Source organism: Canis aureus, chromosome 19 (genome assembly GCF_053574225.1).
Source record: "Canis aureus isolate CA01 chromosome 19, VMU_Caureus_v.1.0, whole genome shotgun sequence".
Lineage (NCBI taxonomy): Eukaryota > Metazoa > Chordata > Mammalia > Carnivora > Canidae > Canis > Canis aureus.
Window position 1 is genome coordinate 18,673,304 of NC_135629.1, and position 24,186 is coordinate 18,697,489.

Consider the following 24,186-nt stretch of genomic DNA (forward strand, 5'->3'; position numbering starts at 1 on the left):
GAAAATTATGTTTTGTTTTAAACAACTAAAATTTATATAATATTTCAAGATATGTCTAATACTAAAACACAAGGGATGACTACATAATCTGCCAAGGACAGCTGAAAAGTCAAGGACTTTAACTTAATACACCTGACAATTAACAGAAGTTTGAATTGTTCTTTGGTTTCTGACATTTAACTCTTGCCCTACAAAATAACCCCTGAGAGCTAAAAGTAGCTCCCTGATGGCAGTGGCCAAATTTTCCATTTAAACCCATAATTCTTGTAAAATATTGGGTACCAAAATCCTTTTGAAGTTAACAGGTTTAAAATATTGACTATTAGCCAGATTCACATTTGCTCACATTTACTCACATTTGGGAGTACAAAATGATACACCACTTTAGGAGTGAGTCCAGCAGATTCTCAAAAAGTTAACCATATACTAACTCTAAGTCACAGCAATTTCTGCATATTTACCCCGAAGAGATAAAGCATGCATGCATAAAAATGCCTTGTACAAAATGGTCATAAGCACATATTCATAAAAGCCTCAAATTAGAAATAACGCAAATATCCATCAATGGACAATGGATAAACAAATCGTAATACAGTCCTACAACTGAACATTATTCAGAAGTTTTTTTAAAAAAGAGATTACTGATAAGTGTTTGAAGCTAAGAAGACTAGATACAGAGTGCAAACAGTTTGATTCCATTTATATGAAGTCCTGGAACACACAAAACTAATCTATGGTGAAAGAAATAAGAACAGTTGATGCCTCTGTGAGGTGAAGTGGGAAAGCTATTGACTGAGAAAGATCATGAGAAGTTTCTGGGAAGATGGAAAGCTCAATTTCTAGATAGGATTGTGGAATACAGGTGTATGCATTTGTCAAAACCCACTGAACTTTACAATCTATCTTTTGTAATTTATATGTATTTTTAAAATATTTTTTTTATTTATTTGAGAGAGAGATTGCAAGCCCAGAGAGGAGAGAGGTGGAAGCAAGAGGGAAGCAAGGTTTCTCGTTTTTGATACAGCTCTAGAAAAAAGTTGGCACCAAATGCACATTAAAAAACGTTTAAGGCTTAATGAAAATACGGACTAAGGATTCCAAAATGCAGCTTAGAGGTTGAGAACAGGATGCTGAGTTAATGAACCTTCCAAATACAGGCAGTCCCCGGTGTATTGAGCATTTCCCAAATATAAATGGCCACGTCCATCGGGCTCACAGGAGTAGAAGTCCTCTCAGGCTTCTCTGTGACCAGGCTACCAGGCACCTAAACCCACTTCTACAGCCCCAGGGAGGGAAGAAGAGAAGAGAAGAGAACACCAAGCAGACTCAGCACTGAGCTCAGAGCCCCACGACACATGGCTTGACCTCACGTGAGACCATGACCTGAGCTGAAACTAAGAGTCAGAGGCTCAAGTGACTGAGCCACCCAGGCACCCCTAATTTATATGTATTTTAAAAGTTTTAAAACATTTGCTGTAACATTCTTTTGTAATCAACAACTTTAAAATGTTAACAACCAAAAGCCCTCTGGGATAAACTCTGGAGGAGACATATACTTTCAATTGACCAAATTTGGATTTGGACATAATCTTACTGAGTAATGTTTGAAATATTTTAAAAATACTGAAGTGCAAATCAAGTTGCAGTGTGCATGTGTATGTGCGCCCATCTATTTTGTAAATCCATTCATTCATACGAAAATCTTTGTTGAATGAGTGGCTAAAATCTGAAATTATACACAGTAAAGTACAACTCTGAGTTCCCAATTGTGAAGTCCCAGTTGAAAAGTGGGTATAGGATCTAAGAAAAAATAAGAGAGAAATATTTCATATTGTTCAAACACTTCAAATGAATATCCTAATTTGCAAAAAAAACACATAGTTTTTGAGAAAGAATTTTCCGATGTTTATAGCAAACAAATTATACATTTTTAGATTACTTAGCAGTAGGCCTATTATTTCTTCAGGCACATACATAATCCCACACCCACGGATGTAATGACCTGGAAAACTTTTAAATGATGTTGTCACTTCTATTTTTAGTTATATTTTCACTTCTTTGGGAATTAATTCTCAAAAGACTTTTCCTTTTGTTTTTAAATATATAGAATGTGATAGCCTCCTTTCTCAACACAGAGAAAAATGTTTTCTACCTGAATTTTTCTTTTGGATACCGGCATCTAGTATTTAAAACTCACTTTGATTAAACTATAAATTTCATACAATGCATCCATCATATGTTTACAGTTAATGAGTTTTGGCAAAAGGATATACCCACATAAGTTCCATAACATTCAAAATATAGCATGTCCCTTGCCTCAGAAAGTCCTGTCTACCCCTTACCATCCAATACCCAATACCCAGACCTATTCAACCATTCTTGTTTTTTGTCACTATAGATCAGGGAGCTGAGTTTGCAATGTGCAAAAAATATTCTCCATCTTGATCCAGTTAAATGATTTAACTGGTAAGAAGTAAGAAGTACATAACCCAGAAAAGATTTCCGTTTTTGCTTCATCTTTCCACGACAGTAGTCCGATCTATGTGTACCCTCCTCTATACAGAAATGTGGCAAAGGAAAACAGGAACAGCCAAATCTGAATGCAGCATATGTTAGCATACCTGAACACTACTTTCTCTGTTCACAGTTCTTCAGCCTACCAAGTTGTACCTAAATATACCATACACCATAAATTTTATGCATTTTTCCAAGAATGTACAAATAAGTTTTGTCTCCAATCATGAAAAATATTCTTAATTCTTACTGAGTTTGTTTGGAGGTAGTTGGTAAAAATTCAGTCGAGGATAGAAGAGTTAAGCTAATATATAATGATTACATTTTGGATAGAAAGATTTGCTTACAAAAAAAAGAAAAAGAAAGTTTGCTTATGGCTTCACTAAAAATCCTTCCACAACCCAGACTCTTAAAAACCTAAGGTTCTGTTCACCACATAAGTTCTCAAAAGCAGCTAATACAGAACCTAAATAAACAATAGAAAGTGAAAATAAAATACTTTCTTGCCTCTTCAAAAATTCTGTCAGAATCTTGCTAATATGATCCTTAAAGGGTTTGTTAGCAACTGACAATATACATACATCATCACCATCACTTGTAGTGATTTAGTCATTCTTGTTTTGAAAAGCCTACCCACTTATTTTGTACTGAATCTGCACTTTGGTCTGGGGAATCCTTCTCTATTACCAAACATCTGTAATGAAAAAAATGTTCCCTGGGGAGTGAGCAAATAACAGTTACTGGCACAGGGCTATGACCTCTGGTAATAGTAGTTTTCCTGGGTACAACATTTTTTGTAGATGATGACACAGGTAGTGACCCTTAGAGCTGTGCAGTGCACAATTACACAACTGCACGTGGTGGTGCTGTGCATATCCTCAGCATTTTGCAGTAGAAAATGATCCAATAATGATTGCCAATTTTCCATTCCATCTTATAGCGGCTACTATGTACTATATGCTAGTATGCATTCATATTTAGCAAAATTACAACTTTATGCAGAAGTTATATAGGACAAGAGAAATACAGTATTATTCCATGAAGCCTTCCAAAATATGACATTGATATACTCATTGTTAAACCAGCCTCTACCCAGGTAGGTATGATGCGAGCTGCAATGACATGGCAAGACCTGGCTGACACAACCTCAAATAGTAAGCCAGTCTCTATAACTCTTCTGGTGATACAGTACTACAAGGTACTATGAGATACTGTAAGGTAGCATTACTTGCACAAAATGTTGACAGCACTGTAGATTTATCTGTTATTTTAAGTTTTTGAGAAATGGCTTTTGGACTCTGTGAGGTACATTTAATTATTCTCTTACATGTAACATATGCATTACCGCTGTCCTCCCATTTGAACTGTAGACTCTTGAAAATATTTAACACTCACAATTTCTAGAATCCCTCAATAAATTTTTAGATGACTGATTAATTGAGACATGAATATGTACATATGTTTTAGTCTCCCATTGATTAAATGGCTCATTATCCTATTGTAACAGAATAATGTATTACTACAAAATGAATTATTATTAAATACCATGCAGGGCAAACTCACGAAACATTTCAACTCACTTTTATAAGGACAGAGAAAAGGTTGAAGTATGTCAAAAGCACCTGCTATATTCTATATTTGACAACTGAATTATTAATAAAACAGACATTTCTAGAAAATTAAGTCTCAAAGCCTATACTGCTTTTTATTTTGTGCACAGAAATAATGACAGCTATTATAATTTTTATTATTTTAACTTGTTCAAAATATCTCCAATAGTTCTAAAATATCTTCGATATTAGGCATCACACAGGGCGTAACAGATTTTATTTCATTCTTTCTTAAAGATTTAATTTATTTATTCATGAGAGACATAGGCAGAGGGAGAAGCAAGCTCATTGAGGAAAGCCTGATGTGGAACTCGATCCTGGGACTCTGGGACCACACCCGTAGTCGAATGCATACGCTCAACCACTGAGCCACCCAGACATACCTAGTAACAGGCTTTAAAAATATCATGTTAAAATTAAAGTAAGTTACTTGTAGTCATCATATGTAATAGACATTACCACATCTCTAACTGAATCATGTTCTGTGCATCATACATTCTAGAATATCAGCTTGTGTTTCTACAAACTCATTTTAGACAGTGAGCACCTAAATAGTAAAAAAATCAAACCCATTCTATATCATTTCTTGTTTTCTCTCCAGCACAGTGGCGATATTCAGAGAAGCAAAAGCAGAGACCTTCTGGCTACATTCTGAAGGTTTTCCCACCTGGGACCATATTAAATTGTATATCCTGGAAGACAGATTATCCAATGAAATATATGACAAGCATCCCTGGTTTTCCAAAGTTTGTGTTACGTGTTCATGAAAGACCTACATCAGTACCTGTTTTTACTAACTAACAGAAATCCAAAGAGGAGTTTTGCTTTCACAAAGAAGAAGAAAACCAAAAACAGCATTTGGCATTTGTTTTGCAGTGAGCCTGTTATAGAGGCAGCACGCACCCTGAGCAGCGAGAGTGGCCTCACTTAAGCTCCTTCCCCTGGAACCACACTCAGCATCTCAGCATCAGACCGCCATAGCTCGGAACTGTGTCTGTGAACATCTGTGCTTTATCTCGATTTATTTTGTGCCTCCGTTAGCAAGATATGTCCTAAGGTACCAGAAAAGCCTGAGAGAGGTTATTTTTGTGGGTCTGGGAACACTCCAATTTTTTTCCTTATAAATCAATAGTAATTTGCTTCTTTGCTCTATGCCTTCAGCTTACAGGAGATTTCATAGGAATACTCTGCTTTCAAATACTGGGATAAACCTGAATAAGTAGACCTCATTGCTGTCCTTTTACTTGTGACTTTCATATGTAATCATGGCTTCTCCAGCAAATGCATCTGTAAATTCCTGTTCGTTCTTACATTTCATCTCTAAATGTAACATAATTTCTCTGAAAATATGTTTATATTAAATATATTTATAAGGTCTAACATTTTCAAGTGTTTGTCATAGGCCAGATATAATTATTTTCTACTACAATCCTTTCTGCAGTCCTGAAATGTAGGCACCCATAGTATCCCCCTAATCCTTCCCATTTTACAGAAGAGGAAAGTAAAGCTCAGGAATTAAAAGCTTGGTTTGCCAAATATCTCACAATTAAAGTAATGACATTGGGGCTTGAACTAAGAGTAACTCCAGAGCCAACCTCTTGAAACACGTTTGAAAGGGCCCATGTATCTCATCACATCATCTCTTGCCTTATAAATATAACTGCTTTGGGGGAGCCAGGGTGGCTCAGCGGTTGAACATCTGCCTTCGACTCAGGTCATGATCCCAGGGTCCTGGGATCAAGTCCCGCATTGGGCTCCTGCAGGGAGCCTGCCCCTCCCTCCCCCTGTGTCTCTGCCTCTTTCTGTGTGTCTCCCATGAATAAATAAATAAAATATTTTTAAAAATATAACTGCTTTGGAATTGAGTAGAAGTTGAAAGTCATAGCAAAAGAGATATATTCTAGACTTGATTCAAAGAATTCTTTTACACACTTTCACATGAAGGAATCAAGCTGAAATCCCAAAAATTATATATTTTAACCGAGAAATATATGTATTTAGGAACAAAGCCACATATTCATAATTATACAATAGAGAAAGTTTAAATAAAAGATTAATGGGCCTGGTTATTACTTGGCCACATCATATATTATCATGAAACTTAGATCCTTATTGTATCAGAGACTATGGTAAAAACTCTAAGTTATAGGCTTTGTGATTACTTTAGTGACCTCATTCTAGTCAAATGGGATGGTATAGAGATGTGTCAATTACACAGAAATGTTAAACTTTTAGGAAAGAGTTTCCAATGCCAAATTTTATCTCAGCAATCATGTAAATTATAAACTGTAATGACTAAACACTTTCTTTGGAGATAATGGTCATATTTGTTTTTTTAAAAATCTACTCAGACATATTGTTGGCATAGCAGTCACAGACATTAGATTAGATACAAACTCTGGCAGCAACACGTAGTGTCCTTCATAAAATACTGCCATGTATCCAAATGCCATGTTATATAAAATTGGCGTAGAGAATCTGCATTTTGGTAAGCTAATAAAATTGGTATTCAAAGGCTCTCATTTTTATTACAGGAACACTGTGTATATTCAGCACTTGGACAGCAGGCATGGCCAATGCTCTGAAATGATCCCAACAAGAGAAGGAATAGAAAACCCCACCAATAAATCTAGCCAAGAAGAACCTTAAAGATGGAATGTTAATCCAAATGAAGACTTGCTCTTGTTGTCTAATAATAATGAACAGCCAAATCTGAAAAGTATGAAAGCCAAAAAGAATCTCATAAAAGGGTGACAAAATAAAAGAAAAAATGGAGGAAAAGAAAAACAATGGACAAAAAGTGCAAAGAAAACAATGGATGTAAAAAAAGAGAGCTGGTCGTCATGGCCAGTGGAGGTGTGGAAAGGCTAAGAAAAATCACTTGAACAAAACGCAGGTAAAGGAGATAGCCTAAAGCAGAAAATGCCAGTCATAATAGTATTTTCACATGATAATTAACTGCCTCTTATGAGCTCCCCACCAAAACTGTTTTTTTTTATACAACTTCCATCAAGGAACCAATGTTTATAAAGATGACCCTGATTTTGGGATCCTTTCAAGTAAAGTCGAGTGTGTCTGGTTTCTTAAGCCACAATAGAATACAATACAATGAAAGAAAAATATTTTCATCCAAGTGGATGAAATTTTAAATTAAGCTAAAAAAATAATATAAAGAGTGAAATTGAGATACATTCATTAGATTACTCCTTTCTGCCCCTGGATGCCGCTGAGTAAGCATCGTTAAAGTCTCCCCTCCCACCACCCTCATGTCTAAGTCAGAGTCTCCCAAAGGGCCTGAGCAGCTACAGAAGCTCTTCATCGGAGGTTGGAGCTTCGAAACAACCGATGAGAGTCTGAGGAGCCATTTTAAGCAACGGGGGATTCTTACAGACTGTGTGGTAATGAGAGACCCCAACACCAAGCACCCCAGAGGCTTTAGGTTTGTCACATACACCACCGTGGAGGAGGTGGACCCAGCCATGAACGCAAGGCCACACAAGGTGGATGGAAGAGTCGTGGAACCAAAGAGGACTAGCTCAAAAGAAGATTCTCAAAGACCTGGTGCCCACTTAACTGTGAAAAAGATTTTTGCTGGTGGCATTAAAGAAGACACTGAAGAATGTCATCTAAGAGATTATTTTGAACAGTATGGGAAAATGGAAGTGATTGAGATCATGACTGACCGAGGCAGTGGCAAAAAGAGAGGTTTTGCTTTTGTGACCTTTGATGACCATGACTCTGTAGACAAGATTGTCATTCAAAAATCCCATACTGTGAATGGCCACAACTGGGAAGTAAGGAAAGCCCTATCGAAGCAAGAGATGGCTAGTGCTTCATCCAGCCAAAGAGGCCAAAGTGGTTCTGGCAACTTTGGTGGTTTTCGTGGATGTGGTTTTGGTGGGAATGACAATTTTGGTCACGGAGGGAACTTCAGGGGTCGAGGTGGCTTCGGTGGCAGTGGAGGTGGTGGTGGATACGGTGGCCGTGGGGATGGCTATAACGGATTTGATAATGATGGAAGCAACTTTGGAGGTGGCAGACGCCATAACGATTTTGGCAATTACAACAATCAATCCTCAAATTTTGGACCCATGAAAGGACGAAATTTTGGAGGCAGAAGCTCCGGCCCTTATGGTGGTGGAGGCCAATACTTTGCCAAACCACGAAACCAAGGTGGTTATGGCAGTTCCAGCAGCAGTAGCAGCTATAGCGGTAGCAGAAGGTTTTAATTACTGCCAGGAAACAAAGCTTAGCAGGAGAGGAGAGCCAGAGAAGTGACAGGGAAGCTACAGGTTACAACAGATTTGTGAACTCAGCCAAGCACAGTGGTGGCAGGCCTAGCTGCTACGAAGAAGACATGTTTTAGACAATACTCATGTGTATGGGCAAAAAACTCAAGGACTGTATTTGTGACTAATTGTATAACAGGTTATTTTAGTTTTTGTTCTGTGGAAAGTGTAAAGCATTCCAACAAAGGGTTTTAATGTAGATTTTTTTTTTTTTGCACTCATGTTGTTGATTGCTAAATGTAATAGTATGATCATGATGCTGAATAAATGTGTCTTTAAAAAAATGAAATTATGCCAACTAAAGAGAAAATGCTCATTCACCTAAAAATTTCACCGTTCTCCAATTCCTGTTATACATGGCATACCATAGAAGTAATATATCAGAGTATATAACACTGAGATGGATCTTTCAATGTATCACTAAGATTTTCATGAAAATTCTTAACTACAAAAGTAAATTATGTAACAAAATGAGAAAAGTCTACCAGTACAAAAAAAAAAAAAAAGAAAAAAAAAAAGAAAAGTCTACCAGTAAGCTTAAGAAGAAATTCCGTTAGAAATACTAATGTCATTTTTACCATATGGTTTGTAGACCATTTATTCTATTAATATTTTTAATACCATAATGTACATAAATAATATTTTTATATGCTTTTACAAATGACATTGGCTCACAAAATTAAAAAGTACCACATTATTGAATCAAAATAGTAACTGAAAGTCCAGTTTTTATCTGATTTTAAAATAACTTATCTACCAGTAGTTGTACTTCTTTCTCCAAAAGAATTGATCTAAACTCTAAAGACAGTAACAAGGAAGAATTCTTTCCTTTCCCAAAAAGTAGACCAAAAATGTACAGCAAAAACCTCTCTGTTCCCTACCTTTGCATTTTTAAGATGAATATTGCTCATTCTGTGTATGTGTGGTTTAGAAGAAAAGGAAGAGAGAAGAGGGTAGTAAAAGAGACCAGGAATCTGAAGAGTGAATAGAGACTGAAATGTGACAGGCACCACGCAGGAGTTTAGGCATTCATTCAATTCTTCACCACCCCTTCTGTTTATCTCCAATCATGCTGTTAAACAATTGCATTTACTCATCCTAATAATAGTGGTCAAAATTTTTAATCTACCTGGTATGCAGAACAGAGTAGTTGCTATGCAAACATAATGGAATTTACAGAGAAAACTACAACATTATTATAAATTGACTTAAAGACATAAAAAAAAAATCAGAGTGGTAGAGATGAAACAAGTCCAAATCATACAAGAATGCATCTTTAAAAAAAGATAACCTGGTCTTCAGAAACCTCACTGAACTACTCTGAATGACAAGAGCTAATGCATTGACTTTTGATTTTGATTCTCCTGCTGATAGCTTATAAGGATTATCTAGTTATCTGAATGAAACCTTCCTTGTTTAATTGTAGCAGATGGTCTCTGTCTCTTTCACCTACTGATTATGAAATGTTCATGTGTAAAATCCAAGTAGATGATCTTTTTTGTGATGGCTTTTAAATATCAGAAAAAATCTCCTTCATTTTGAAAATAATTATTTTCATGAGTAAAAGGGAAAAATCCAGCAATTATTGAAGGATTTTAAATCACAACCAGGATTCATACTTTTTTCTTTAATGGGTTCATTAATGCTGTGTTAACTGAAAGGCCAATGATAATGGCTGTACCATGAATGAAATCATACCACCATGAATGAAATCCCAGTTTCTGCATGCACAGCCAGTGCCAATTTATACTGCACCTGCTGCCCAGTTGACAACGAACACTACATCCTATTGATTAATTGATACACTTTGTTTTCACACCTACTAAATATGTGAAGATATGTGCATCTTAGTAGCAATAAAGTATGAGATTTGGGGAAGTCAATCTAGAACTTATTTCATATTTTTCAAATGTATTTGAATATTCAACATGAATAATATGACTTATATTAGTCTTTTAAAAATATCCCCAAATATGTCCCTTTACCAGAATATAAGTTTATTTTCCTTAAAGGGGGGGGATGGTCAAATGTTGCATACTACATAATTTACTTATTTATGACACTTATTCATAGGTATACTTACAATTTATTTTCCATTTCCCACTACTACCATGTTACCTTATCAGAACAGAACAGAGATTTTGTCTGTTTTGTTCACCAACACCTTTCCAATATTTTGAATGAGACCTGGTACATAGTAAGTACTCAACAAATATATGTTGAAAAAAATGGCTTTGTTCTTTAATCACGGTTCTTGTCATATCATAGATTGTGAATGAATAAACCATGAGGTCCTGAGATCAGGAATGGCTTCTTATGGGTATCTTTATGAATTAGGCACTAACTCAGTACCTTCTGCAATGTCAGGCATACAGTAGGGACTCAATAAGTATTTGCAGAATTCTAACCATTTAACAATTTTTCATAGTTTAGGGACACCTGGGTGGCTCAGGGCGTGATCCCGGGATCCAGGATCGAGTCCTGCAACAGGCTTCTTGTGGGGAGCCTGCTTCTCCCACAAGGAGAAGCCTATGTCTCTGCCTCTCTCTGTGTGTCTCTCAGGAATAAATAAAATGTTTATAAATTTAAAAAATTTCATAGTCTAGTGAAATATTTAGTCACGCTAAATAAAAATTGAAAGAAACTTGGCCAAAATAATGGATTAGAGAAGGCAGGATTCATCAATGAAAGCAAGATATTAAATATGTCATTCTAGCAAAAAACTCAGTATCTATACTATTTGTTGAAATGTTCTGTGAGTCTTTATTAGTCATAAGCTCATTTAACTGCCATTGCTGATTAATTTTGTACACATTGGATTTTTATATTACAAACTGTTAAATGACTAGGATTCATGTTCAGAGATTCATTCTGGTGATGTTAAGTGCCAGGAATGTTAATACACTTTAAAAGGGTCCATGGTTGCTACGTATTGAACATATTACTGAAAAATAATAATAAAAATATTATAACAACAGCTTCATGAATGAATTTGGTCTAGCCAGAACATTAAATTTTTCCAACATTTAATGTTTATAGGCAACTTTACTCATGGAAATGTAGAAATTATTACACTATAACTCTAAATATTCCCCAAAGATGTAGCACCCCTTTATAAAATGTCAGAAGAAACAATTATGCAATTTTCCCTATCACACAGTAAATCAATGGAAGAGTCAGGGCTAAGACTAAAGCATCCTGTTCTTCTTCAGAGCCACCTAGAAGGAAATGTTGATCCCTCTCATTCATATCGGTCCTTGATTTCAAGTCCTTACTGTATGATGCACAGTATCTTACTGCAAAGTGACAAGGGCTAGTTGCAATCAAACACAACAAATATGTGTCTTTGAGCTTCTCTTGCAGATGAGATATTCAACCAGTATCTAAGTGGGAAGAAAGATAATACATTTGGGTGTGTATGTTTTAAATTATCCACTTAAAATAGGTAGTGTGCAGTAAAGGCTGGCATTTGGTTTGCCTACAGGACTTCATCTTCAGGTATAGTTGTACTTAATAATGGAAAGAAATGCATTCAAGGACTGTAATTCTTCAAAGTGAAAGGGGACTAAATATATATATTTTGAACTGCATAATGTCAGTTTCAATTGAACTGCATGTTTAAAAATAAAGCAGCCTCCTTCAGAACAGTTAAGTGTCTATGAGAATGTAGCCTACATCTAAAAAAAAAAGCTATTATTAATCATGTTAAATAATAATGTTTAAGATCTATAGTTCCATTTAAAAAAAAATAAAAGAAAAAACATAAAAATCGACAAGTGGGTATTTCATTAGAACTTTTCAAAAATCTGCATTTAACTAAGCATAATTATATACAATAGAATGGAAATATGGTGTATAGAATAGATGATCAGGTTATACAATGTAAAACTTAAAATGTACACGATATGAGTTCTATAGTAAATACTTCTCTTAATGACACATCTAAGCTTCACTCAGTCTCGATGGAGAGGCCACAAAGGACGAAACATTTTGGAAACATTCATGGAAGACCAGAAATTCAGAAGGTTGACTAAGACTGTATAAATATTAAAAGTGCTTTGCCACCTCCTGATGTTCTTTATTCATTGGGAGGTACAGAAAGTGAAGGGAAAGACTCAAATCAAGAAAGCCTGTACAAAAAAATAGTGATCATATTTGGCAGTATACAAACTCATGGTAAAAATAAGCATAACTGAAATTCATGAAGAGCTATTCAGGAGAATTCAGTGGCAGGTTCAATCAGGGATCACTGACGGGAAACAACCCATCTGTGCACTGAGTAGCTCTCAGGTAATCTGGGACTTCTAAATTTTGCAGCTCTCCTTCCTTCCCACACATGGCGGGTGGCCTCTGTATTTTGCCCACTGATAAGATTCTCTGAACTGACTGGAACATGAAGAGAGAAATAAAAGTCATGTGTTCTTGGTTCTTGAAAGCATGAGTAAAGTCCTAAGTTCATCCCCTGAAAATGAATTCATCCACCCTCATGTGCCTCTCTTGTACTGTGCTTTGCCATAAATGCCTCAAATCCATTTTTGATACTGCAAAGCAGCATATTTCATGAAATATGTGATAAGTTCACACATCTGAGATTAGAATTTGGCTGATTGTCCTTTCAAATGCTAAATAAAAACCAGGTTGATTGCTATAGCACTTTGTCAAAGATACCAAACGGAATCCATGTATCACAAATGGAACTAGGGCATACTCACGCCAGATTCACTGTCTAAATATATAAATTAATTCTTCAAGAAATATATTTCTGTAAAACACCATTAAAACTGGTGTCTTTCATAGTGTTAGAATCTCTTCTGTAACATAATTGGCATAAAGTATTCGAAAAGTAGTTCCAATGGCATGATCTAAATGTTTTAAATAGCATCTTCGATATTTTTAATAGTACCAAACTTTTCATCTTAAATCAGCCTTATATAAAATATTTATAATATAACATGTAGAGTGTGTAAAACATCTTTATCTCCTGTTCTTGTCCTTTGTTAACTCTCTACAGAGTGATATAAATAATAGCAGTGAATAAAATGTGAGATAAATGCAACTGTGCAGAAAAATTATATTACATCTAATTAAAATTTGAAAGAAATAAACTTAAAATGAAAGACAATTCTTTTATGGCATGACAGTATATTGTTGTAACTATCATAAAATCATCTATATTAATATTCTTTCCTGAAATTAAATTTAAAATAAACAGTTTTCTTTCTAACTTTTTTTTGGTAACAGTTTTTGAGAAGTTGACATATACAGTTCCTTTTTGTATTTTGAGACCTAAAAAAGACTTGTAAGAACAGGAAGAGTGGATTGATGTTGAAAATCTTAGCAGCCAAACTTTTCCTGTTCAGGATTTGTCAAATCAAAGAACATCACTAGAGTATCTGATATACCTTTCTAGAAAAGTTATGACCTATCAGCAGTTATTCAAATGGGGTTGAAAGTGGTCTTTACCTGATTGGATAGTATAAATCTTGAGACGATAGTAGAAAAACGACTGGGGAGGAGAAATAAATCCTTCAGTGATCCCATAAATCATGTAAAAGAGCCTTCAGCTCCTATGTATCAGGGTTAAATTTATACATTTTAGCACACTCTAATATAATGTGTGGACAGAGATGAATATTGCATTGAGGGCTGATTTATACCAGTTTTAGAAGTTTCTATAAAACTAATTTTGTGTTTCCTTATAAATTAGTATCACACACCTATTTGGAATGAGTATTTAATGGAAGGCTTTCATTATTATTTAAATTATAAATGTACACAAAATATGGAAACTTTCAACACCATTTTCTGAATAAAATTTTGCCAATTCTTTTGGGTTTAATATATTTTTCCAAAAATAAATCAAGAATTAATGTCAGGGTATTACTGAAAGCAGTAGATCTACATGTCAAGAACAGTTTGACATTCATTAATCCATAAAAAAGGTAAAAATGCATAAGAAAACAGACTATTTCTTAATCAGGATCAATTAAATTAATCAAGTAGTTTGAAATCAGTGGGACTAAAATGCTTAAAATGAAGCTAAGTATCTGCTTGTCCAAGTTAAGGAGGAGGTTGGATTAGACACATTGAAAGGCTTTGTGATTCTATGATTCTAATACATCAAAAAGGTAATAATACAGATACAGGAAAAGTAAAATTTTAGTAAAAACTCACTGTAAACCATCATAATTATACAATTCCCCACATGAACTCATATTTGCTCAAAAATCTGTCCTTTCATGATGAAGTAGCTGCTGTTCCTGCCTGCTGTAACCCCTCGGCCTTACCTTGTCACACCAAAGGCTGCTTAATAGGAACATCCATGATTCTCTACCTGAAGTCTTTATCTGGTTATGGAGTATACTCAACCTGAGTGGAGGGAAACCAGAAGTGTGTCAGAGTTAAAGCCCCTGAAAGCAGCCTCCAGCCAATGATGAAAGGGAGTTGGTAGATATGCATCCTAGAATCTTCACCCTTCATTTGGGATAACTTTGAGCCATACTCTATCCTTTTTCCCAGGGTTCTCCATTAGGACTTAGCTTCGGTTGCCCACATTGGGCAAATTCTTGATAATGCCACACTATTAACTGGCTTACCTTTTTTCCCCTCCTTCTTTAATTCCCTACTTCCTACTGATATCTCCAGTGATCACCTCTCAAAAACCATTTTTGTAGGACTACTTGTTTCTGAGTTCTGGGCTTCTGGAGAAACCCAAATTCTGGGTACACATACTAGCTCTAAAATGAATCAAATTAACTTTAAATGTGATTAATTGAGACTAATATTGGACAAAACAGCAGTGTCCTAGTTATTGACTAATAGGACATTTTATAATGTGAATAGAATATGTGAAAGACCAAACAGTGATAGGCATTATAGCATTGTTTCTCAGCCTTGTCACTTTCCACATTCTGAGATGGACAGTTCTTTGTTGTGGAGACTGTCCTCTACATGTAGGATGTTTAGCATCATCCATAGCCTCTACTCACTAGATGCCAGTAGCATCCTCCATCCTGCTGCAACATCTAAAATTCCCTCTAAATATTGACAAATGGTGGTTGGTGGGGGGTGGTTATCTCCCATTATCCCCCTTCAAGAGCCACTAGGTTATAGAAATGACTTCATTTAATGCATTCAATTAAATTTACCAACTCATCTATCACATATAGATATCATATAACAGGCATTGTCTTAAAAAATGAGAAAAAAAATGTAAGTTCCTGATTTCAGAATGTATATTCTAATCAGAGGAAAAGAATTAAAAAAAACTATTAATTCACAGTAAAAATTTTTCCATAATGCTCAGGCATTTTCTAACGGAGGCTATAAAATGAATAATTCTATAAAGGCTATAAATGAATAATTTCTTTCTATATATATATATATATATATATATATATATATATATATATATTTCCAAAGTGTGAGTGTATGTCTGCAAATTGTGTATGATTTTAATTCTGATGAAGCGAAAGACTGTTAATTTTCACAGTGTAAATTCTGCATGGTGGGAGTGAAGGATGAGATATCTGCCCTTGGTTTTCGTTTCATGCCTTCTGTGCTGAAATACTGTGGGAGATTGAGCACATCCTGCTTTCTTTCACTATTGCAATTTTGTTCTTTTTCTTTCCTCATTGCATGTATTTGTCCCATTAACTTCCACCTACCTTCTCTCAAAAGGTTTTTTTTTTTAAATAATATGCATATTTCTACTGAATGCATTTAAATGATCACAATAGCAGCAAAAATTAAAGAAGCATTGGAAGATATTTTTCTTAATTTTTAGTCCAGTTTCCTCAGAATTGCTATGAGATTTTCTCTCCTAATCTCATGTAGTTTCTTTTTTATGAATCACGTAAAAATTGTCTTTCCTGTGTCCTACTCTGGCAGTTATAGGAGGCACGGTAGGTTCCCCCAATACCTCTTTGTGCTCATCAGTCGTGCAGGTATAGAGAAGGCCTTATCCTGTGATCACTTGAGAGTCTGTACCTGAGGACTTCCTCTTCTGTTTACCTGTGCATGGGACCCACAAAATGTGATAAGTGCAGTAGCATTAATGCCTCTAGAGTAGCTCTCTAAGCCAATGATAGATGAAAGCTGGAAAATAACTACCCCAGCTTCTAACATGGTTCCCACACTTTCTTCCAGAATTTTCCAAGGGTATTGAGCCACTGTATAGCCTATTTATTGACTTTCTTTCCTTTCCTGTCTCAATTCCTCAGGCCCCTATGATACTGACTAGGATCTATTCACTAATAAAACATTCCAATGCATTGGAATGATGGGCTAAAAGAAAGATCATCACATTTGGATTTTATAATCTAACATGAATGGTAGATTCATAATGGATTGATTATTTCTAATACGCAAAATATTATTAATGTATAAAATATTACTATTCTCTTAGACATGATATAGGATCTGTTGTTAAAAGAAATTCAGGCTGGGGATATAAAATTATAATATCTTCACACTGTCTCCATATAGATCGATTTTCTTTCTTTTTTCCCTTGTAGGTGTGGGGGACGGTAATACTACAAGAGTTTAAATAAAATCCTTTAGTATTTCAACTTTTAATGGTTTGATCATTTTTTAATGTCATACTGCTCTTTTGAAAAATCAGAGTGCTGATCATCAGTTCTCAAGGAAGCTTGTAAGAAAAAAACATAATTTGTTCAGCAGAGGCATAATCCTTGCTCAGACTCTGATCAGACGAAAGCCACAGAACAGAATATCCATCACACTGATCGTTCCAATGACATAGAGAAGCACCTGGTATGTCTGGAGTGACTACTTTTTTGCACAAACTCACAGCTGACATGAAGGTTTAAATGCTGCTTGGTACTCCAACAGGTAGAAAACATAAATTGGGAAGTTGCAGCAGAGAGCAACTGTGTATTTTTGAAGTAACAGACTCATCAAAGTCCAGGCATACTATTTAAATTTTTACAGTCGAATGTTTTGTCCAGATTTTCAAAACCCATATTGTATGTGCTTTACACGATGCTATTTTGCTGTTTTCAAGTCTATGCAAATATGGTGGTGGGTGTAATAAATTCTTAATACATAATTTTAAACCATTTTGTGCTCCTTTTAGCTAAGTGTGTTAAAAGATAAAATGTGCATATAAATGTGTTTGTGAGAAAGGTGCTGTTAAGTAAAGAAACATTTACTAAAGGAATGATTTTGCAACTGGGAGATAATAATTTCCAATATGCTTTCTTTCACTGAAATAAACTATTATATGACAGCACCGAATTGATACATATGTTGTTTTGAACTAATAAGTATTTTCTTTAGATAAAGAAACAAGGATTTAAAAGAGCCTTAGTTTTTGTTTTGTTTTCTTTCTTGTTTTGTTTCTCTCTTGCCAAGATACTTCTCAGAACAATGTTAAGTGCATAGACTAAAACACACTGGATTATAAAAGATACAAAGGAAACAAATTATTCTGAAATACAATGATTAAAATAGTATTAGGACATATTTGTGATATAGCAATGTATGCTTTTGAATGATACATTAGACAACATGGTCTAGCAGTGGCTTCAACAACTCTAAATCCAAAGTAAAGATGGGCAATATTTCAAGATACCTGCAAAACTTGTATTATGATACAAAAATACTTCTCTTAGTGATGGTGTGTAGGTACTGTTAATACTACTGTGGTTTGTGGCCTACATTCTTAATTAAATAACATGCTGGAAAGAAAGACGTAATTTTGTCTATTTTACTAATCAAGTCCACAAACTTCCTGAGTTCTGCTTGAAAGTAACAATATGACACTGGTTGATAGGCTAAAAGAACCTTGAGGAGCTGCTAAATCAAACTTGTTTTCACAAAGTAATGACTTGAAGTTTACACCAAATCAGTTTTTACTTTTCACCTTCGTAATAATTCAAATGGAAATGTGAATTAATAAAAATTAACAAAGTGGCCTGAAAGTGCAGGACTTGTAAAGATTATGGTAAGCTGGAGAACACAGGCTCCTTCTTAAAAAATTGCATATGCATACCAAATAAAAAGTCTTAGAGTCCTCTTAGGGCCACCAATTTGTAACCTCTGATAAAATGTACAAAACCAAAAGGCAGATTTAAATATTTTAGATTTTTGTAAGCTATTTCCACGTATTATCTTCTATCTTTACTGTCTACCTATATTGCTATGGGTAAGCAGATAATAATACCACATCTGTTTCACAGGAAGAAAATAGATGAACAATCTCTAACACATATCTATTAGAAAGTCTGACATAATAGCTACTATTCCACTTTCCTCTAAAGGATAAGTAATTGCTGAAGCCTTGAATTAGTGAGACGTTTTTAGTAAGGAAAGGAGGGAGAGAGGGAAGGAAGGAAAGAAGGAAGGAAGGAAGGAAGGAAGGAAGGAAGGAAGGAAGGAAGGAAGGAAGACAGAGAGTTAAATTTAGTGTCATGTATGAGCAAACAGTAAAACTTAACTTGCAAATGAATGCATCAGATAATAAGTCCCTATGTGCTGAGTTGTCTACTACATTGTGCTTAATTCCTGACTGATATGTATTTCTGGTCTTCATAACAATTCTGTAAAGTAGGTGTTGGCATCAATATAAGATACTCAGACTTCTATTAGATTAGAAAAGGAGTTCAATTTGGGAAATCTCAAAGTTCTCACAGGCATCATACAGCCAAAACATCATCACAACTGTTCCCTCTCAAAAAAAAAAAAAAAAAAAAAAACAACTGTTCCCTCTCATTCCCACTTCCATATTGGCCTAAACTGAATCTTCTAAAAGCAATGCTAAGATAGAAATAATATTTTAATCAGAATGTTCCTATGTCAGTTTTGGTAATTAAACATGCCACAGAATCTTGTGGCCTCTGTACCTGTTGACTTTAAGGATGTTAAATTGTACAGGTTAATTTTACTCTATGGATTTTTAAAATTGAAATTATGTAATCTCTACTTTATAGAAGACAGAAGCAAAAATATGGCAAAACTCCATTCTGTATAAAATGTTTTATCATTATTTAGTGAACTGAAAATAAAATTTAGGGGCACCTGGATGGCTGTCAGTCAGTCAAGCATCTGCCTTCGTCTCAGTTCATGATCCCAGGGTCTTGGAATCAAGCCCTGTATCAGGTTCACTGTTGAGTGGGGAGTCTGCTTCTGTCTCTCCTGTTCCCCCTGCTTGTGCTCTGTCTCTCTATCTCCCTGTCAAATAAATAAATAACATATTTTAAAAATGTTATTTAAAAAAAGAAAAAACGTTTTTAAATATCCACCTAAGCATCAATATCAATTAAATAAGTATTAAAATCCTTAATTCTTTAATGCATCTTAGGAAAATTTGATGCTATTTTTACTTTTTTACAGAAACAAATGTATACTGATAACAGTCAATATATCATTTTTTTTCTTAAAGATTTATTTATTTATTTATGATAGACAGAGAGAGAGGCAGAGACACAGGAGGAGGGAGAAGCAGGCTCCATGCTGGGAGCTCGATGCGGGACTCAATCCCGAAACTCCAGGATCGCGCCCTGGGCCAAAGGCAGGCGCTAAACCGCCGAGCCACCCAGGGATCCCGTCAATATATCATTTTGAATTGTCTTCACACATTACATACTTTTTAGATTTTTTTCGATCTTCAAATAGCTAAAATTAATGGTATATTATTTTCTTTTGTCATTTAAATTAAAAGTTTAATGCTATTTATCGTGTGTTCTAAACTTCAGAAATGAAAATAGGAAATAAGTTAATATTTACAAAGAAAACCTGGGAAGTGTTAAATTTAAATGTTAAGCATATTTATGTCACTGCAGGATAAAGCATAATTTTTCTTCTAGCTATATACAGCTTCTAATTTCACAAAATTTTAGATTACTGTCATAATACCAATTAAGCTTATATTTAAAAATATGTCAGAATTTCTTATTCTGACCATAGAAAAATCATTATTTTCTTTCTTAAACGGAGAAAAGTCATTCAGGGCAATGGACCAGGGAGAAGCAACTGAATTTCATAAAACGTGGTAAAGAAAGGCCTCTGTGACAAGGTGACATCTGAGCAGAGACTGAACAAGAAATAGAGTCACACAGGAAGAAGAGTGTTGGAAGAGGCATCTGGGCAAGTGCAGAACAGAAGTTGTCAGAGAGGCGACATGCTTTCACATAACATTTATCAGCACCTACTATGTATGCATGTTATGCTTTTCACTGCTGTGAAAGTACCAAACAACCAAAAGACATGATTCCTATTCTCAAGGAATTTGAACTTGAGCCAGGTGAAAAGTATGAGAAATACAAAAGAACTAGAAAACAATTCAAAGTAATTTCTCTTATGTAAAAAACTGTCCATACCTATTTTTAAAACAAAATCATCATCATCTATTCCACTCAATCTAGGGTATTAAAGACAGATTTTATATTTGGATGATGCTAAAGCTTGCAATATCTATCCTCTTATAATTAAAAGCTATTGGCTGTTTGCACTTAAGTCTTTTCTAATGAGACAGGATTAAGAGTCTAATGCTTTGTCCATAATTTTAATTTTTAAAACTAAGTTGTATTTCCTTCCATGATAATAGGAAAACAGATCCTCTAACTGTAATTTACTTTTGACGAATCCTTCAGCAGACTCTGAAACACTAAAGCAACAAAAATACAGATTTAACATCTATGAAATGTTCTTTAGAACTCCAGATAGTGCCATATCTTAAAAAAATTTAATATATTCTTTAAATAAATACTTTGCTGTCTTGCGTTTTGATACCATGACACATCAGTTCACTTGATACCTCTTCCTTTGTGTGTGAACAGTGTCAATCATCTGACAAATTTATTTCTACTGCAACTGATGAGCTATCCTTTTACTGACACATCTGTTAGATGGAATGTTTAGTTGATGAAAATGCATCATGTAGAGTAGACTAGGATAATATTAAATGAGCATGATGTCAAGCCCATCCAGAAAAAGATCACATAAATATTAAAATAAAAAGAATTTGATTTGGGAGAAAGAAAAGAACAGTTGTTAGATTAACAAACAGTTGGAAACTGATGCAATCTAAAGGTTTGTTAATCACTTTTTGGGAAAAAAGTGGGTTCAATCCAGTCCCCTTTCAAGGGTTCAATCCAGTCCCCTTTCAAGTGTATGATCAATACTCTCAGTTGTCCCATCAATACAAAATTATTGAGAGCCAATGAACAACCATGGGATAAGCCCTCTGAATAAAATGTGTACAATGAAAATCTATAAAGTTTCATGTATTCATTCAATAAATACTTAAGGCACAAAGCTAGAAAAGACAATTATAAATAGATTAGACATTATCTCTGCCCTCACAAGGCCTATAACTTAATAAGGTTATAAGCAAGAATGTTATTATAAGAATGTTCACCTTAGCAATACATACACTAAAATGGGAATAATACAGAGAAAAAGAGTATGGTCCCTAAGCAGGACGACAGGCAAATCTGTGAAGTGTTCCATATTTTCAAAAACTTAGCTCTCAAAATCTGTTATAGAAATTAATATTAAAAGGGCTGTGGTCTATGTACAAACACAAGATGATGTAAGGTGCATTTAATGCTGTTCACAAGAAAACCACTTTAATATAAATACATAGGTTGAAGGTGAAACAATGGAAATAAATTTATCATCTGAGCACTAATTAGAAAGGAAAACGTGAAGATGGCTAAAATAAATAACACAGGAAAGAACAATTGTTGGTGAGGATGTGGAGAAAATGGAACCTTCATAGCTTGCTGGAATGTAAAACGATGCAGCTTCTTTGCAAAACAATTTAGCAGTTTCTCATAAAGTTAAATATAGAGTTACCACATGACCCAGCAATTCCACTCCTAAGTATACATCAAAGAGAAATGGAAACATATGTATGTGAAATGCACAAGTGCATTATTCATAAAAACCAAAAAGTGGAAACGGTCCAAATGTCCATCACTTTATAAATGGATAAATCAATGTGGCACATCCAAGTGATGTAAGCAGAATAAAGGCCCCTAAATACGACTGTGTCCTAATCCCTGGAAGCTGTGAATATGTAACCTTGCATGGCATAAGGGACTTCCCAAATGTGAGTAAGTTATGGTCTGTGAGATGGGGAGGTTACCCTGAAAGATCAAGATGCCCAGTGTAATCACAAGGCTCTTAAAATTGGAAGAAGGAGAGAGGAGAGTCAGTCACAGAAATTCTGTGTGAGAACTCCCCCTGCTTTTGTTGGCTTCGAAAATGGAGAAGGGAGGGGAGGAGGGAGGGAGAGAGAAGGCCATAAATCAAGGATGGAGAGAGGTCTCTAAAAGATGGGAAAAACAAGGAAATGGGTTCTTCCCAGTGTCCAGAAAGGAATGCAGCTCTGCCAACATCTTGATTTTAACAAAGTGAGACTTGTATTGAATTTCTAATCAATAGAACTGTCAGATAACAAATTTATGTTGCTTCAAGCCACTAAATTTATGGTAACTTCTATCAGCAACAGGAAACAAATATGTTATTCATTGGAATAGTATTCAGCTATGAAAATAATTGAGTATTGATACATTACAGCATGGATGAAGATCGAAAACACTATGCAAAGTGAAACAAGAAAGTCACAAAGACCACATATTTTATGATTCTATTTATATGAAGGTATGCAGAGTAAGCAAATTTTTTTAAAAGATTTTATTTATTTATTCATGAGAGACACAGGCAGAGAGAAGCAGAGACATAGGCAGAGAGAGAAGCAGGCTCCCTCTAGGGAGCCTGATGCAGGACTCGATCCCAGGACCCCAAGACCACGACCTGCGCCAAAGGTAGACGCTCAATCACTGAGCCACCCAGGTGCCCCAGAGTGAGCAAATTTATGAAAACAGTGAGTAGATTAGTGATTGCTTAAACCTGAGTGTAGGAGGCTCTAGTGGGGACAGGGCTAACTGTTAATAAATACAGGGTGTCTTTTAGGGAAGCAGAGTGTTCTTCAATTACATTATGGTATTGGTTTCACAATTCTATAAAAATACTGACAAAATGAACTTTAGGTGGACGAGCTGTATGATATATGAATTATATCTCAGCAATGCTGTTTTTAAAACAGAAAACAAAAAGAATATCAGAGCGACTATATTTATATTAGAGTTGACTTCAGAACAAAAATATTACCATGGACAAAGAGGGACATTTTATAACCATAAATGGGGCATGTTACCAAGAAAACATAGCCATCCTAACTGCTGCACCAACAATAGAGTTTCAAATAAAATGAAGGAAAAACTTATTGAAAAATTAGACAAATCCAGAAATGTGGTTGAAGACTTCAAGTCTCCTCTCTATTTGCTAGATCTATTTGTTGAAAAGACCTGAAAGCAATGAAACTCTAGTACCAAAAACCACACTTATCACTGAGATCTTGATTTCCAAATACCATCTCCTTAAGGAAATGGCTTATTCTTGGGCTGGGATATGGAAAGTATGAGATGAACTTAGAGTATTTTGTGCCAGTCTGTAAGAAGGTATTCAAAGATTCATGGGAACATGAATGACCCTGGAGTCAGTTTGAAAAGACTACCATTGGCCTGGTGTGAGACAGTAGAGCAAAATAAATAATTATAGTAATGAATCACAACCTACAGAAGAAAAGAGGAATCCAGAAGTGCATGGTAATAAAAATAAATGTAAGAAAACTAAATGTATACATAAGGGGGAAAAAACCTCTCTTCATTAGAATAGAATTCTAATAATAGACATAATAAATTAGAAAATCACTATTTGGCAACAACTACAGTAATAATTTT

At 35.0% G+C, this 24,186-nt stretch overlaps 1 protein-coding gene, 2 long non-coding RNA genes and 1 other non-coding gene across 14 annotated transcripts in view; 3 read left to right on the plus strand and 1 right to left on the minus strand.

Annotated features, from left to right (window-relative positions):
• The window catches only part of LOC144289704 (uncharacterized), a 285,074-nt gene that overhangs the window by 254,105 nt on the left and 6,783 nt on the right, over positions 1–24,186 (plus strand). The window lies entirely within an intron of this gene.
• Positions 1–24,186, minus strand: part of LOC144289702 (uncharacterized) — a 175,398-nt gene that overhangs the window by 82,328 nt on the left and 68,884 nt on the right. For 6 of the 11 annotated variants that reach the window (XR_013357608.1, XR_013357604.1, XR_013357609.1 and 3 more), the window contains exons 4-6: positions 19,454–19,606; positions 16,335–16,426; positions 14,701–14,782 (exon numbers count right to left, since the gene is read on the minus strand). The exons of 3 other annotated variants lie outside the window; for them this stretch is intronic. This is a non-coding gene — a long non-coding RNA (uncharacterized LOC144289702). The remainder of the gene's footprint in view (positions 1–14,700; positions 14,783–16,334; positions 16,427–19,453; positions 19,607–24,186) is intronic. 2 more of the 11 variants (XR_013357605.1, XR_013357610.1) reach the window with 1 other exon arrangement.
• LOC144291197 (heterogeneous nuclear ribonucleoprotein A1-like) lies at positions 7,391–8,627 on the plus strand. The gene has a single exon (XM_077860872.1). It carries the CDS (start codon positions 7,391–7,393, stop codon positions 8,351–8,353), a length of 963 nt encoding a protein of 320 aa, XP_077716998.1. The 3' UTR covers positions 8,354–8,627.
• On the plus strand, positions 21,787–21,892 carry LOC144291311 (U6 spliceosomal RNA). Its single transcript, XR_013358618.1, has one exon. It is a non-coding gene; the product is annotated as a U6 spliceosomal RNA (small nuclear RNA).

Coding starts and splice junctions, on each gene's coding strand:
- LOC144291197 (XM_077860872.1), top strand. CDS start 7,391: ATGTCTAAGTCAGAGTCTCCCAAAGGGCCTGAGCAGCTACAGAAGCTC.